Below are 15,861 nucleotides of genomic sequence, written 5' to 3' on the forward strand. Positions count from 1 at the left end.
AAGGCCCTTCCCTCCTCACCAGCCTCACAGAGCTGTGTCATGGACCCAAGAGGTGACCTCTTAGTTATGGGACAACCCTATTTGGCCAGAGAACAAACCAGGGGCTAAACCCCTCCAGATGAGCTCTCAAGACTCATTTGTGAGAGAACGCAGGTGGTTACAGTCCTAGTCGATGTGGACTTCAACTTGGGGACCCTTTGAGACCCAGATGGGAGATTCTGTTTAAAAAAAACCCGAACACCTACATGAGGCTCTCTTGCGTACGGATTTTTTTTCCATCAACTTTAAAAGCCTTTCAGGTGAGGCTTAAGAGGCTCACTTGGTTATGGATTTTGCATGAGGCTCTTCTGCTTACGGATTTGTTCTCTCAACTTTAGAATCCTTTCTTTCAAACTGAAATGAAAGACTCCAGGGCCGCTTCTGCCCCGAAGCCATCTATAGGCTGAATCACCCTGCATTGTAGAAGGCCTAAGTAAACTCTAACAGAGGAGATGGGTTGGATAGGCAGTATCTTGTACTTTGGGGCTGGTGAGTCTTATTGTACCTCTGGAGAGAGGTGTCTGTAAGTCTCTGGAGCACAAATCCAAGGGAGCTGTTGCCCATCATCTTCGCAAAGTCTCTGCAACTTTACAAGTCCTACCGAAGCAGGTATTTACTTATTCAGGAGTTTTCAGAGCTATAAGGTAGCACTGCCCATAATCAGGTAAATCAATCCCAGCTGACCTTGCAGTAAGGTGTCCCTTAACAAGAAAGGATGGACTTGGATGGTAGCTGAGTTGTGGTTGAGTCAGTCATCCAAGGTTTGGAGCATACCCGTGTAACGCCACTAATCCTGAGTATTTCTGTACCTCCCTCTGGTGAGACTGGGAAGCCCTACCTGAGCACCCGCGATGGGCCCAACACTATGCTAGGTGTATATAGGGAACATAAAACTCTCGCTGTTTTCCTCTAAGGAGCTAACATCCTACATAGGAAGAATAAAACATCCTGCGATCATGTCCATGTTCAGACCCAAGGTAGCTGAACAAGTGCTTAAATACAAGGCATGGTTTCAAGTTGATAAACCATTAAAGAACAGATTTTTTTTTTAACGTGGAGCGTCCACACTGAGAAAGCGAGAAGGAAGGGCAGTGTTTGCATCAGTGGCCAGAGGAGAGTGACGTTGAAGGGACAGCAGGGAGAAGAAAGACTGTTAGAGAGGGCACCTGGGGAGATTGTGTGTTTTGGGAACTGAAAGGTACTTCTGTCTCCTTCAGGATAGCACTCTCATTTTACAGAAGTGGAAAATAAGGCCCAGAGCAGTGGAATGACTCGCCCAAGGACAAAAATTTGGTAGCAGAGCTGAAATCAAAACCCATATTCCCTATCTCTCTGTTGAGTGCTTTTTCCATTAATTCACTGTGTCTCAGCCAGACTTTTGAAAATGTGGTATTTGCCCAAAGTGTCAAGACTTATGTAATACTGAATCTGGCCCATTTTGGAATGGGCTGGCTTCCTTGCTGTTTTGAGAGAACTGCTACGGTGACGTCATTTATTTCTCTAATGAGATTAAAGCAAATGTCAGCTGGCATCAAAGGTGTTGGGAAATAGGGAAATGCTGGCGTCATAAGTGTGGTTATGCTATTCAGATTCTGGAATACCAGGCCAGGTCTTTTTAACTTGACTCTGGATGTCCATGGCCAGTCAAAGTGGATCATGTACCACAGACAGCCCTTGATTGTGATGAGGGGCCCCCTTGTAATTCTGTCTCACCTCCATGCTACTCCCTTGCAAAGTCTGATAGAGATAATCCTTCCCTTCTTCCTTCATTATTTGCCCTCCTCTCTGCTGGGAGTCAGCCCAGGAGACAAACCTGGCACTAAGTCCCTGCCAAGGGCCAGGTATTGTTCTAGGTCATAGGTAGTATAGCAGGTGAGTCCTGTTTCTGCTTTCATGACAGCAAGAGGCCAGAAGGTAAAATTAAATGTTAAACGGATCCTTAAGGACATGATGAAAGAGGCATAAAGGGTGGCCTGAGCCAGGTAACCGGCATTTAGGTTTCTATCCTAAGCTTGCTGTGGGATGCTGGACTTTTAAAGGTAAGTTTGACTTGGTAACTTGCTTTGCACAGCTAAACCCTCTTGCCACTTAATTACAGCATTCCTATTTTTGATCAGCGAAAGCAGTAACAACTTGGTCTCCAGATGGATCCATAGCTAGGAAACAGGCCAGGAAAAATCATGTTACATGTAGGGTTCAGTGGGACAGGGAGGGGTCTGTTTGCTCCATATTTTACTGTGTTTATGTAAATGAGGTCCTCTCTTTCCAGGCTGCTTTCCCTGCAGACTTAAAAATAATGTAGGAAAAACTGGACGTCAAACATGTCCTGTTCGGGATGGTTAAAGGCTGGAGACCAAGGAGAATATTCCGTTTTTCCCTGTCTGTCTAGTGTCAGTCGCCTTCTATCTGGATTGAGGGCCTTACATGTAGTGTTGATCCACTTAGTACCAGTAAGAGTCATTTGACTTTCTCATTAAAGGTATTTTTTAAGCTCTTAATGAGAACTATATACGTTTTGGTTTAGTCAAAGAGGCCAAGAGAGAAAGTTGAGGCCAGAGGCCAACAAAGGTAGAGATGGCCTGGCTTCAGATGTGCCACAGGTGCCGATTCCACAGGGGGGCGGGGGCAGCGTGGGGGTACGCAGGAGCCAGCCCTGAGCTCCAGGTCAGCAGCCCAGCTCCCAGCACTGGCTGGCGGTAGACTCCAGCTTCAGGATTTGCCTTGCGGCTGACATCGCGGTCTGTCTGAGGTGCTCTGTGATCAATAGCTAGCCTATTTTTAGCCAGAGGTATTTTTACCATTTCACATACCTCCAAAGAGGTTCATAAATCAGTAATGTAAAATGAAATTTAAATAACTTGGTAGAGCTTTGCCTTTGGGAGGAGAAGCTGATTTTAAAGTGTTGTCTAAGAATGGAAGAGAAGCATCCATTTTCGATCCCACCCTGGGTCCTGTGGGAGGTACCTGTGTTGTGGGTTACTTTTTGGTTTTATGCCCCTGTACTTGTCTAGAAAAAGATAAAAAGAAACCTCAGGCTCTTTTCCTCAGTTAAGGATTTTCAACTAGAGATGGGTTGTACATTTCACGTACATTTCAGCAGAAATTTGTTGTGCCCCTGTTGTGTGCTGGGCTTGTGATTGGTGCAAGGGTGACCACAGTGAAAGAGGCGGCAAGGTCCCTAACCACACAGATGTCCCAGTGGAATGGGGTACATGGCATGACTAGTCCTCTGCAGTGTGCGCTGTGACAAGGTGCAACATTCTGTGGGAGAACACAGCAGGTCACCCACACCTAGGCTTGTGTGGGAAAGCTTCCTAACGGGAGAGCCCTGAGGTCAGAAGACTCCTTAAGAATGGGGGCTAGGGAAAGGCAAGGGGAGGGCCCTTGTGGAAAAACGGCGTGTGCAGAAATAAGAATCTGACTCACAACCAGAATGAAGGGAGATCCCTGGTGCTGGAGCGGAGAGGGAGATGATGTGCATTTATGAGGCCCAAGGGGGACATCAGGCTACAGGATGGCCCTGAAAGCTGGAAACATAGGGAAATAACTGTAAATTACAGTACATGATATGATCAGTGTGTTGTCTCCTATTAACAGTGCAGGGTTGGATGGCTATGTAACATTGTAGCGAACACCACAGTGCACATAATCCCTCTGTCTCTACACCTGCTTCTAGAGTGGGTTCATCCCATGACAGTGTATCTTTAATTTTTCTGAATTATCCTGTCTCTAACCCACCTCAGAAGAAGAAATGGAAGGGTTTGATCTGTAAAAAATTAAATGTTATCAATGTTTCAGACCTTATGGCTGTCCTGTAAATGGATGAGTGCATAGGGGAAAAATACTTTTTCTAAATAAAGCTTTGATTGCACTATAAGGGCTTTTTCACTCACTGCCCTTCTGTTCCTGAATCTCAAGATATGGACAGATTTCTAGCTCCACAAATCATTCTGTGTAACAGTGAGCTTCAGGCCAGTTTCTTTTCCTATACTGGTATTTCTTTCTTTAGTACCAAATATTGATTTTAAATAAGCATATTTTCAACCAAAGCTTAAAACCTTGCGTTCTCTTATATTTAACCTCTTTAAAAAATACATATAAGAGAAGTCAAAGACAGGGCTGGAGGTAAGGTAGAATCAGTTAGCTTCCCCAAAGCTGGTTTGCACCACGGCCTGATGGGATTTCACACGGGCTCCCTCTGTCTTCTCACCCATCTGGCCCTCCAGTCTTCCCCCTGTATTCTAGGTCACAGGGTTGAAAACCTAAAATAAAACCACACAAGTGTCTTCCTCTTCTCTTAGATGGCATCGTGTTATTCTTTCTCTTAGTCATTCAGCTCAGCTTTGTAATTACATATTTATTTCAGTATTTGTTTCTTTTAGTGTTCGCTTCTCACACTGTATCCAGGCTTAGCACACCACCAGCCTGATCCAGCCTGCTACCTGTTTTTGAGGAGCTTGTGAGCCAAGAATTTTTAATGTGAAAAAGAACTCAAAAGAAAACTAATAATTCATGACATATAGATATTATACAAAATTCAAATTTCAATGTCTGTAAATAAAGTTTTATTGTTACACAGCCCCTGTGGTTCTTTTGTGCTAGGGAGAGTTGAGTAAGTGTGACAGAGACCAGATGGCCTGCAGAACCTGAAATATATACTCCCCAGTCCTTCCCAGGAAATGTGGGCTGACCCTGCGTTTGGCAGTCAGCTTCTCAAGAAAGCTGGGTTCACGAAAGCCCCAACACTAAAGCCAGTACTAGCTAACATTCAATAAATGTTTGTTGAGTTACAGAATAGCAGAATAAATAAATGTGCGGGCTGTGACCACATCCTCCTGGGCTTGCAGACCTCATTGCCCACTCCCCACCCACGTTCTGAGATTCAGGAGCACTTGTACCGAGTGGGGCAGTGTCTCAGATTCCTTGGCCCCCCTTCCCCTTATATTGCTAAAAAAAAAAAATACCTGAGGACCCCCCAGAAGTTTTGTTTGCATGAGTTTTATCTATCAATATTTACTGTATTAGAAATTAAAAGTTAGGGGCACCTGGGTGGTTCATTTGGTTAAGCGTCTGCCTTCAGCTCGGGTCTTGATCTCAGGGTCCTGGGATCGAACCCCGAGTCAAGCTCCCTGCTCGGTGCGGAATTTGTTTCTCTCTCACCCTCTCCCTCTGCCTCTCACCTCCACTCGTGTTCTCCCTCTCTTTTTCTCTCAAATAAATAAAATCTTACAAAAAAAGGAAAACTTAGAAATTTAAAAAACAATTATTAATTTATGTAAAAATAATAAGAAATCTATTGCTTGTTAGCGTAAATAACATGTTTGTATAAAAATAACTGTTTTCCTAAAAACAATTTAGCAGAAGGAGTCGCATGGTTTTATAGGTCTTGCAAATATTTGTAATATGCGACTTAAATAGAATGCAGCTGTACCTTGTTACTTTTGCATTTCTTCTGTTGCAAATCTTTTGGTTGAAGTAGATGAAGGAAATCCAAGCTCACATATATATGTAGTAAGAAAAGGGAGGGGTACTTTAATAGCTTTTTCGGAGAACAGAAGATATTCTGCTTGGCTACTATGCCAAAAGTTGACAACTGGTAGTTTCTTCAAGGTTCATCAAGATATGAGATCTGAAATCCTATCAGAGAATATCTTGTTCTTCTTGATATTGAAACCCACTAGTATTTCTTCCACTTTGAATGGCTATTCAGCGGTTTGGTCTAATTATTAAAGTGCTTATAAATGCAATGTGGTTAAACCTCATTCCTTTTCATTCAGGAAATTCCCAAGATTCCCTGGGGAAATAGGAAATGTTTCTGGATATTGTTAGTCCAGATTGAATAGGATGTGAAAGGGGAATCTGAAGTTGTACACACAGGCTAGTCCCCAATTAGTCACTGGGTTTGGTAACCGTTTTTATCTAATACACCCAAACGTATTCTCAGCACGAGGCACTTCTCCAGCCATCGTCTGATAGAACATCGTATTTAAAATGAAATCATCAGGCTTCTTCTGTCTTTTCTTTTTCTTTCTTTCTTTTTTTAGTTGATATGAACCACTCATAAACTGAAATTACGTTAGTATTGACACCAGGTTGGTTGAAAAATGCAAAGGGTGTTAACTTCTCAGCTTCAGGGCACAGGGTAATTGGGTGAGGGAGATGTTAGAAAAAGATGCTTCTCTCTGAGACTTAACATAGCTCCCCAGGATCAGCTAGGAGCGTTAATGTTAATTTGCAAAAGTTTTATATAGAACTGATAGCAAAACATTCCATGATTTAAAAATACAGCCATAAACTGTATTGCACTAAGATTTGTCTTCTTGCTTTTGAGATATTAATCCTGTAGGATTAAGCTGTCAAATATTGCTGTTTTACATTTTAGGCATTACAGCCTGAGAACCCCACATAGTAAATATTGCATAGAGGAAAAAAAAGACTGGAAAAACATACTAGGATGTTGATAGTAGTTACCTTTGGGTGTTGGGATTGTGGGTCATTTTTTGTTTCTTCCTTGTCCTTTTAAAATACTCATTACAATGAATACATAGTGAACACTATGTGTCACGTATTCTATCGAATGATGGGCTTAAGCAGGGAACAAAAAAGCCGATTTGGCCCTTGCTCAGTTTTAGATCTTTCAATAGGTCAATTTTTATGTTTCCCAAAATAAATGTAAATAATATTTCTATAATGAGGAAATTTAAGTTAATTTTTATTTATTTTATTTATTGCATTATTTATTTATTACAAACCAAAATGAACTGGAAAAAAAATTGGCTCTTTTTTTTATGTTTTTCTTTCGGGTAGGGGAGAGGGTTGTGGGTTTTGGCTATTTTCCTGATAAGTACAGTTTGGAGACTTGTGTCATGATTCCGGTGTCGTCTACGAATATCACCTAATTATCACCTACAAGTGAAGTTTCTACAACGGACTTGACTCTGAATGAATGGAACCCTTTTTGTCGGAAAGAGGAAGGCATTAGCCATTTCCCAGGCTCTGTGTTCTTGGTACTTTTGAGCTCCATCTAAAGGATCCCAACCATTCCTTGGAGCCATGAACAGCTGTGGCATGCTGGACGTAGCACCCGGATGGACCCTCCATCCATTATTTTGCGGCTAGGTAAGGTTACTTTGAGGCAGATCAAAGCTGAATGACGGTAGAGCTTGAAAACTGGCCAGTGTCTGTGGCCTGAACAGCTTGGAAAACACACCGCTTCCATGCTGGGTTCATACGGAAACATCTGGAAATTAACTTGAGACTTGATGATGGGAGAAAGCTCCTTTCCAAAAGGATTCATTTCTTTTATGTGACTATTTCTTAGCTACTGAAAAATACTAGAATTATTATGGAATTGGGGTTTATGTTTGATCCTGGCTAGGAAACTAGGGGAAAAAAGGGGGCTACTATGATAAGCAGTTCTGTGATGCATTACATCAGAACCATCTCCTTTCTATTTTTATAAATACATAATTTCCAAGGTTTTGCAGAGATGTTTGACTCTGAAGGAAGTGTCAAAAAGGTTTCAATGTAGCCAAGTGTGACTTATTTATGAGAGAAAAAAATCACAACTAATTGTAAAAGCGAGTCACTGACTGGTTGTACAGAATAAAGGAGCAAGAAACCACTTTTTTGCAAAAACCTTCTGCCAAACTTCCTGGGTCAGGCTTACCTGAAGTCCTGCTCTCAGGAAATTATGGAGCAGAGTGGAAGGTGCAGAGACAGCAGTGGATTTCATCAACTCTCTACAACAACTGCATGAGGTTAGATGTTTTCAAACTGGGATTTCTTAATCTGAAATGAAAGAGGCTTGGAGGAGAATGAGCAGTCTTTAGAATCGTGGTTCTGCATATGTTGAACGTGGCCAGAAAAAGGAGGGGGTACTTCTTGACAGTATAGAGAGATCCTGAAGGCGTATACAAGAAGTGCTATAGCCAACAAGTAGTAAAATGATGGCATTCATTACCCCTTTGGTATGTGTGGCAGGACATACAGAGGGGAAGGCCGAAAGGATCTTTATAATTTCTTATAGAGAACTGGATGAAGAGAGTTGTGATAATATGTTGGTCATGCTGATTACCTGGTGCTGAGAATTCTCAGGCCAATCACGTGTGTGTGTGTGTGTGTGTGTGTGCGCGCGCGCGCGTGCAGAGCTGCCGGTGAGAATGACTACCAAATTGTTACAGGTGGTGGTCTCAGGATGACAGGGTTTCAGATGGTATTTTCTTCTTTATATTCCTCATGTATTTGAATCTTTATAAAGAACAAATTTCATTATAATTCAGGAAAGTGTTGTTTTCATCCATGCATTAGAAATAAAAAGATATCAAATAGTAATAAAGTTATTGCAATTTTTCTGGGTCTATAAATGACAATGAATTATGTAGATAAAGGAATATTGTTTAGGATATTTTGCTTAGCTTTTTAGGGGAAGGGCAGTCTGCATGTGCATTCTTCTCTGTCAGCTAATATAGCTTTCCCGGTGGACTTTGAGTCTACCTCAGGATGACATTTCTTGGACTGTTTCACTTTTAGCTCAAAAATGCATAATTGGACAAGATGACTCATTTTACACCCTCCAGTGCTCAGCATGCCCTTTCATTTCCATACCTTCCCTCCCTGTGCTCTCTTCTCCCCCAGGAGCTAGACCTCTAAAATGTAAGTTAGAACTTTTCTCAAAAGTGTCCACTGGTTTTCCATCTCATTTATAAGAAAATCTGGAGTCGTCACAGTGGCCCTTGCTCCTTCCGTCCTCCCCGGTCCCTGCCCACAGTCAGGCAGCCGTCCTGTCTGCCTGTTCCCATAAAGGCCTGGCTTACCCTCCCCGTGAACTTTCCTGGCTTATTCCTTATTTCCTTCTGGTATCTGGTCCCCTCTTTTCCCCATCCTGAAAGTGGTCCCTGACCCCTTTCTGAAATACCACTCATGCTATTCCTCCTTCTGTTACTTTCTATCCCCTTGCACACAGTTTCAGTTTTCTCCCTAGCATTTATCATTCCTGGCCCAGATATTTATTTGGCTATTCGATAATGACCCTCTCTTTGTACTGAAATGTAATCTCAAAATGTAATCACCAAAACATCATGTTACCTCCGTTGTCATTGCCGTGAGCATGCTGCCCAGGGCACTGCCTGACACATAGTCGGCTCTCAGTAAGTACGTGCGGAAGGAATGAATTCTTGTCTCATTTCTCTGCTTTGTGTTCTGACACTTTTGCCTTGCAGAGAAGTCGTTACATTCAACCATTTCTTGGAAGCAGCCGCTGAGAAGGAGGTTCAAGGGAAAGCCCGGCTCCAGGACTTTATTGAGAATCTGTTGCAGCGGGTAGAACTGACGGAAAAGCAGTTAGAGTACTATCAAACCCAGCAGGCCGCTGGCCTCTGCCGAGACCTCAGCGGGCACGTGGTAAGTCACTCAGGTCCGGCCACCATGCTTGCAGTCCTTGGGTATGGCGAGACTGGGTCAAGGACAGAGGAAAGGGGAGCTGGGGAATGACTTTTGGGAGACCTCTAGACATCAGCACCAGTTCATCCCTGTGTATGAGGTGATACAGTGAAGCCCAGACACCTACCTAGAAGTTAGCAAAATTCCGGATACATGGTTGTCTTCACCTGACCACTCCACACCAAGAGAAATAGGTAGAGATATTTTTTATACTAAAGAATAATAGAGTTGGAAGTGGCCAAAGAAATCATCGGTCCCAACCCTGGTGCTCAAGTAGACTGGAAGGTATCATTACCCTGTTCGGGAGCTCTTTAAGGGGCTCTTAAGAAATCTTTGGCCTTTCTCAGTAATAGCAAAATCTAACCACATGCCTCTTTTTTTTTTCCTTTAGAGGAAGGGCAGCACCATCCAGTAGTCTCAATAGGTGAGACATTCTTTAAGTAGATTTTCAAGAAGTCTTAGAAAATTTCACAGGTTATAGTTCTGTAATAAATATTTGCATACAAGTTTATATATTGTTTCAGGGACTTAAGAAACCCCTGGAGCCCAGACAGGAACTGTGGAAATGGCTGAAGGTCCAGGTTCTGCTAAGTGGCTTGATCAGGATTCCCTGGTCTCTTTGGGGGTGGAAGGAGGTCTAAATAACCACCCTTGGGATGAGGGGGATGGGTGGTCCTATCTGCCATCCAAACAGGTTTTTTTTCGTATCAGTAACAAAGCCAAAGGAAGGATTTTTGAAACCCCAAAGTGGTTTATAACATTTTCATGATCTCTTTGACTTTATTTAGGCTTAATCCCTTTCCCAAAGATTTTTAAATGATTCTTTTACTTACCCCACAAGTGGACTGTACATATGAGGGAAAGAAAAACAGGGAACATTTATGCGAACCGAAATGTTGGTAAAGTTGCTACTGGTTGTTCAAAAAGTTTAGTTTGAGCATATTGGAAGCCAAGATTTAAAGGAAACATGATTAAACAAAAGAAGGAATGAGATGACAAGCAGGTGGATAAAAGAAAGAAGGTGGGAGGGACAGACAGGCAACAGGAATAAAGGAGAGAGGGAGGAAGGAAGAAGTGAAGAAATGTTATGCAGTCTTACTGTAACGTACACTCAGCTTTAGAGCAGGGCAGGAACGGGAGCTCTAGAACTTTCCAGTCAGGAACAAAAGCGGACAGGAAAAAGTGAGTGTGTTACTTCTGTGTGGTTCCAGTAACTGTAATCAAGGCAGTTTCAGCCACCTGATATGTTTATTATTTTCCTGTTGGTGTCTGTGGTCTCCTGAGAGGGAGTTTACACTTCCCTCCTCAGTTCTTCTCTTACCTTCTTGGGAAACTGTGAGTCCAATCCCAACTCTGTGTAGCAGGAGGGACACTCTGAACCCTTCCCTGCCTTCTCTCCATCCTGCTGTCTACCAGGAGAGTGTGCAGCATGGGGTCACGGGGCCTAGATGTGAGGTGAGAAGGCCTGGCTTCCAGGTCATTCCGGCCCTGCTCCTTGTTTTCCTGGGCCTATAAATCTTCTATTAAATGAAGCAGTTAGACTAGATGCTTGCTAGGGTCTCTGGCCTCTTCAATTCTCTGATCATCACCTGACTTGGGTGGTTAACAATTCTAAAATAAAAATGTAGCCTGAATAGTTTTAATATTTAGGCTTACAAATAACCCAGAAATGGGTAAACGTCTACTGTACTAAGCCAAGAGGATCTTAAAGAAAGAGAGAAAGCAATGGAAGGCAAAGAGGAAGGGAAGAAGTCTATCATTCTCTCTCTTATTTATATTTCTGTGCTCTTTCCTCTGCTCAATTTATTTTTCCAGCTTGAAAATTAAACATCTTTTAAGAGACATTGCCAGTGATTCTCTTCTCCATGCTGGTACACACCATCAGAAGTTGGGCAGGTCTCACCTCTCCTAGTCAACTGTGTATGTACGAAGTTATGTGCGTGTACACACCCATGTATACACATAAATACATAGATGTACAGATGCACATGTCCACACACAACTCTGCATACAAATAAGCAGGGAATTAATCCATGCATATGCCTCCTGTGTCTCAAACATGACATGATCTGCCCTCATCGGACTTGATCTACCCGAGGAAGAATTGACTGAGTGAAATATAGGAAAATGCCGTTAAGATGGTAGTGGGGAACATAGAAGTGAGAGCTGTCTGTGAGTAGGACATGGTCAGGCTGCAGTGAAGCGACTGTGATTGTTGTGGGGAGGATGCGTTGCCCTGAAAAGACCAAGAATGAAGCCCTTTGTTTCTGGAAGGATCGAGCAGAGATGCACTTCCCCTGTGTTCATGGAAGTCCTCCAAACTCCTCTCTGAACCTTACCTAGCATATCACCATGCAGTTTGCCGACCCTCAGACCTTTTCTCCCTTTTCCCTCAGCTCTTTAATCTTAACAATAGCCACGCACCTGTGAAATTAGGAACACTGTCTTTGATGTAATGCAAGTGCTAAGTCCGGCCTCCCAGGGTTCCCATGGCCTTCCACACACAGAAGAACTTGGATGCTTTTAGCAGGAAAAGCTTCGAGTCATCGCTTTATTGACTGACTTGGCCCAGCTTAGTGAAGGCACAGAGCAGTGAGGAGCCCTGGCTTCTGAGGCCTCAGCCCCTCCCAGGAGAGCTCCTTGCCCCCGTGCGCCCTGAGATGGAACAGAACATTCTGACGCAGGCCAAGCTTCGAGTCATCACTTTATTGACTGACTTGGCCCAGCTTAGTGAAGGCACAGAGCAGTGAGGAGCCCTGGCTTCTGGGGCCTCAGGCCCTCCATGCTGCAGCTCAGGACAGCCTGGAGTGCCGTCCCCAGCCGACCTGGCTCTTCTTCACCATGAAGGCTGCACTGAGAAGCACTGTCTGTCCTCTTCCCTCGTTTTCTCATTACGACCTCCAGACAGCAGTGAAATCTCTAGATTGATGTATGAGGTGCTTTTTTCCAAAGTGCATTCTAGCTTTAAGATTCTTTTATGCCCTAGAAAAATTCCCCCTCACATTTAGTAAAGGCCTCTTCTGAAATGATGTTTTGGCATCTGTATTTCCCCTTAATTCTCTTGAGCATCTGTGTTCTTTTTCACCTGGCTGATTTCTAAAAACATAACATGCTTACTCTGATATTTTGTCTTTGTGCTCTAAAAAATGCTGTCAGATTAGACATAAAGTGACCTAATATCCCATCTGCCAAAAATCACACACAGACCTGCTCAAAAGGAAGGTTATGAAACAGATTAAGTGTTGCATTTAGTTCCTGCAGGTTGTAAATAAAGGCTAGCAACCATTCATTTAGTATCTGTTTACTGGGAACATAGCACTTACTGGGTGCTGCAGGAACAGGGTGAATGAGGAGGGCGATGACCCCAGAAACAAGTCCACAAGTAACTAGGATGATCTCAGAGGCTGATAACCCCTGTAATGAAAAAAGGAAGAATGTGTACGAGTCCCTCTGTGGTCAGGAGATGCCTTGCAGACGAGGCTGCATTTGGACTGTGACCTGAATAACAGGACCAAGGCGGCTCTGTGAAAATTGGAAAGTGGCTTAGGAGGGAACAAGCTTGGCACATCTGAGTAATGAGCTGAAGCCGGAGATGCAAGAAGGTTCCAGATCGTGCTGGGGCTTCTGGGTCACATAAGGAGTTTGGATCCATTCCAGAGCACAGAGGGAAGCTCTTGGAAGTTTGTAAGCAGGAGGTGATTTGTGTTTCAGCAAAATCCCCCTGGCTGCTGGGTGCAGAATAGACTAGAGGGGTGCAGGACGGAGAAGGCTAGAAGGCCATTATGGTGTGGCAGGGGAAGTGGGGGATGGCAGCTTGGGGAGAGCGGAGGTGGAAAGAAATGGCGGGTATAGGACATATCCTGGGGATAATGTTGACTAAACCAGTTGGACTTGCTGAAGGTTTAGGTTTTAGCAGGTGAAAGAAAGGGAGGAATCAAGAATGAATGTAAGATTTTGGCCTGAACAGTTGAGTATACAGTGCTGTTATCTACACAGAGAGGAAGTGGGAGGAAGACCCAGCGCCCGGTCTCTCCAACCCGAAACAACTTGGGACATCATGTTTGCTCTCAGATAGGCTCTCCATGCAGCTGCTTTTATTTTTTCAACGTGGAACCTTCTTTAAGGACTCTCTTGATCTCCATCCTCCTACAAAGTAGTTGGACTATGAGAAAATGGAGACAAATGATGGGACCTAAGAAGAAAGAGGGTTTCCATCTGCCAGAGGCTGTGGGGCCAGAAGGAATAGCGGCCTCTTGTGTTTGCAGGGAGGAGAGCATGTGAGGTTCTGGGGGGACCGTGGTAGCAGGCCCCACCTCCAGCCAAGCCTCATGATCTGTAGGATCACTGGAGAAATTCGGATCCAGCCACGGATTCCATTTAACTTTTTGGGTACAGACTTGCTCTTCCACAAACAGACGGTCCCTAAGGAGGCTGAGCAGCGTGAAGTCTTCCTTGGACCTGGAATGTGCTAACTTGGGTTTGAAGTCCAGCTCTGAAACTGGTGAATCATTGAGGCTTTAAACCAGCTACTTAACTTTTTGGTCTTACTTTCTCTATCTGTAGGATGGGGATGAAAATGGTTACCTCATAGGGTTGTTTTGAGGGTTAATTGAGGTGGTTTTATATAGCCAGTATTTTGTCCAGTGTGTGGCAGATGAGACCTGCACAAGTTATGATACTTACGTATCTGTGTATATGTGAGGTTGATGGCTCATCTCTACCCGTATTTATTTGTGCATTTCCCTTTCTGTAATACACAGTAAACTCCTGTAGTTTCCCGAGGTCCCAGCAGGGTCCATCAGTGACATTCATGGGCACCAAGGTTTTGGTTCTTAAAACATTTTGGAAGTCAGGGACCACTTTGAATTAGATAACATCTTTGGCCTTTTCCCCAGGGAAGAAGATATGCATATGCATGTAAATACACACACACACACACACACACACACACACACACACACACTTAACTTTACACAAAATTCCAAAGCGTATTATATATATATATGCAACACATCATCAAACTGTATGCTTACATACATATATACAGTAAAGTGAAAAAAAATTGCTATGCCTTAAGAATAGCTTTAGAAAGAAGGAAGCAATTTAAAGGAAGAAAAACTCTGTAAGCTTTTTTTTTTTTTTTTAATAGTTTATACAAATACTAAAGTCCATTCGAGGAGCTGAGCTGAGAAACCCTTACTAGTGGTAGTGGGGCCATGGCAGAAAGATGGAAATGCTAAAACCTTCGAGTTTCCCAGAACCTGCCAGCCTGAGCCATCTGTCCAACCTTCTTTGTGCATTGCATAATGTCAAGACCTTCCTGCAAGGAAGATGCCTTTTTCTGTCCACCCTATTAATCTCCTGTTGAATCCAGCCAGTATGAACAGGGTCAGTGGCAAAGCTTACTTTTGATTGAATCAGAAAGCAGAAGCCAGGAATCTGGTCTTGCCTTCCCGGGGCCATGGCCCTCCGAAGTTTGTTTAGGAAAGCTTCTTTCTGATATGCTTCTGACTGCAGACAGGGGACTCGGGGGAGTGACCCTGTTATGCTGACCTTGGTTTCTCTGATTATTTGAATATGATAAGACTCGTGTCTTGGCCACACTGGGCCCCAACACCAAGGTGGCCCTTTCTGCACATTTTCTTTATCGTTCTCTTCTTCTGTGGGTCTCTGCCTGCTGCTGTGACAGCATTTCTTTCTGCAAAGGCTCCATGAGGGAGGTCAGGAATGAAGGCTGGGAATACACTGGGTTTGCCTCTGAAGGGGATGGTGACATCTGGCTCACAAAATGATAGTTCTCAATTTGTTCTGCCAGTGATATTTGAGCCCAGCCACAAAAGGGCATGCAGACACTTCATTGGGAGTGGAAAATAGTCTCGATGATAGATGGCCCCAGGGACCGTTGTGGAGTTGGTCTTCATATGCTCTCACTTTAGAAATGATGTATCTTAGGCAATAAACATTTGATGCCAATTTTCCCTTTAGTTGATACACTGTGACCAAGCGCAGCTGTAGTAAATTAGCTGCACATGCCGCCTGAATTAATCAAGAAATAATGGCGCATCATTCTAGTATTAAAAAACATGTTTCTTCAAATGTTGCTCTGTGAGAGGGCTCTTTGACATTCTGAAATTTTTTAGATGGACCGATAATGGGCTTCTTGGAAATTTCAGAACAAGGAGCCACAGAAGCTCCCTGAGGAAGCTGAGGCCGAGCACAAGACGTTCGCGCTCCCTACCATTCTGGAAGGTGCCACGGGCCGTGCTACTGATAATAGTTCCTGGCTTCCTTAATGGGAACACTTTCTTAAAAATATAAGCAAGAAAGATTCTTAAAGCCAAATCCAACCTTTAAGCGAAGTAATATTTTTTCTTATTTGTT

At 43.5% G+C, this 15,861-nt stretch overlaps 1 protein-coding gene across 6 annotated transcripts in view; it reads left to right on the forward strand.

Annotated features, from left to right (window-relative positions):
• ZNF365 (zinc finger protein 365) overlaps positions 1-15,861 on the forward strand; it is a 49,398-nt gene that overhangs the window by 30,850 nt on the left and 2,687 nt on the right. For all 6 annotated transcript variants that reach the window (XR_007122762.1, XM_047703057.1, XM_047703058.1 and 3 more), the window contains exon 3: positions 9,261-9,441. Coding sequence is in view for 5 of the 6 variants with exons in the window: in XM_047703057.1 (XP_047559013.1) it covers positions 9,261-9,441 (181 nt within the window). In the remaining variant the exon portion in view is untranslated. The remainder of the gene's footprint in view (positions 1-9,260; positions 9,442-15,861) is intronic.

Source organism: Lutra lutra, chromosome 14 (genome assembly GCF_902655055.1).
Source record: "Lutra lutra chromosome 14, mLutLut1.2, whole genome shotgun sequence".
Taxonomy (NCBI): domain Eukaryota; kingdom Metazoa; phylum Chordata; class Mammalia; order Carnivora; family Mustelidae; genus Lutra; species Lutra lutra.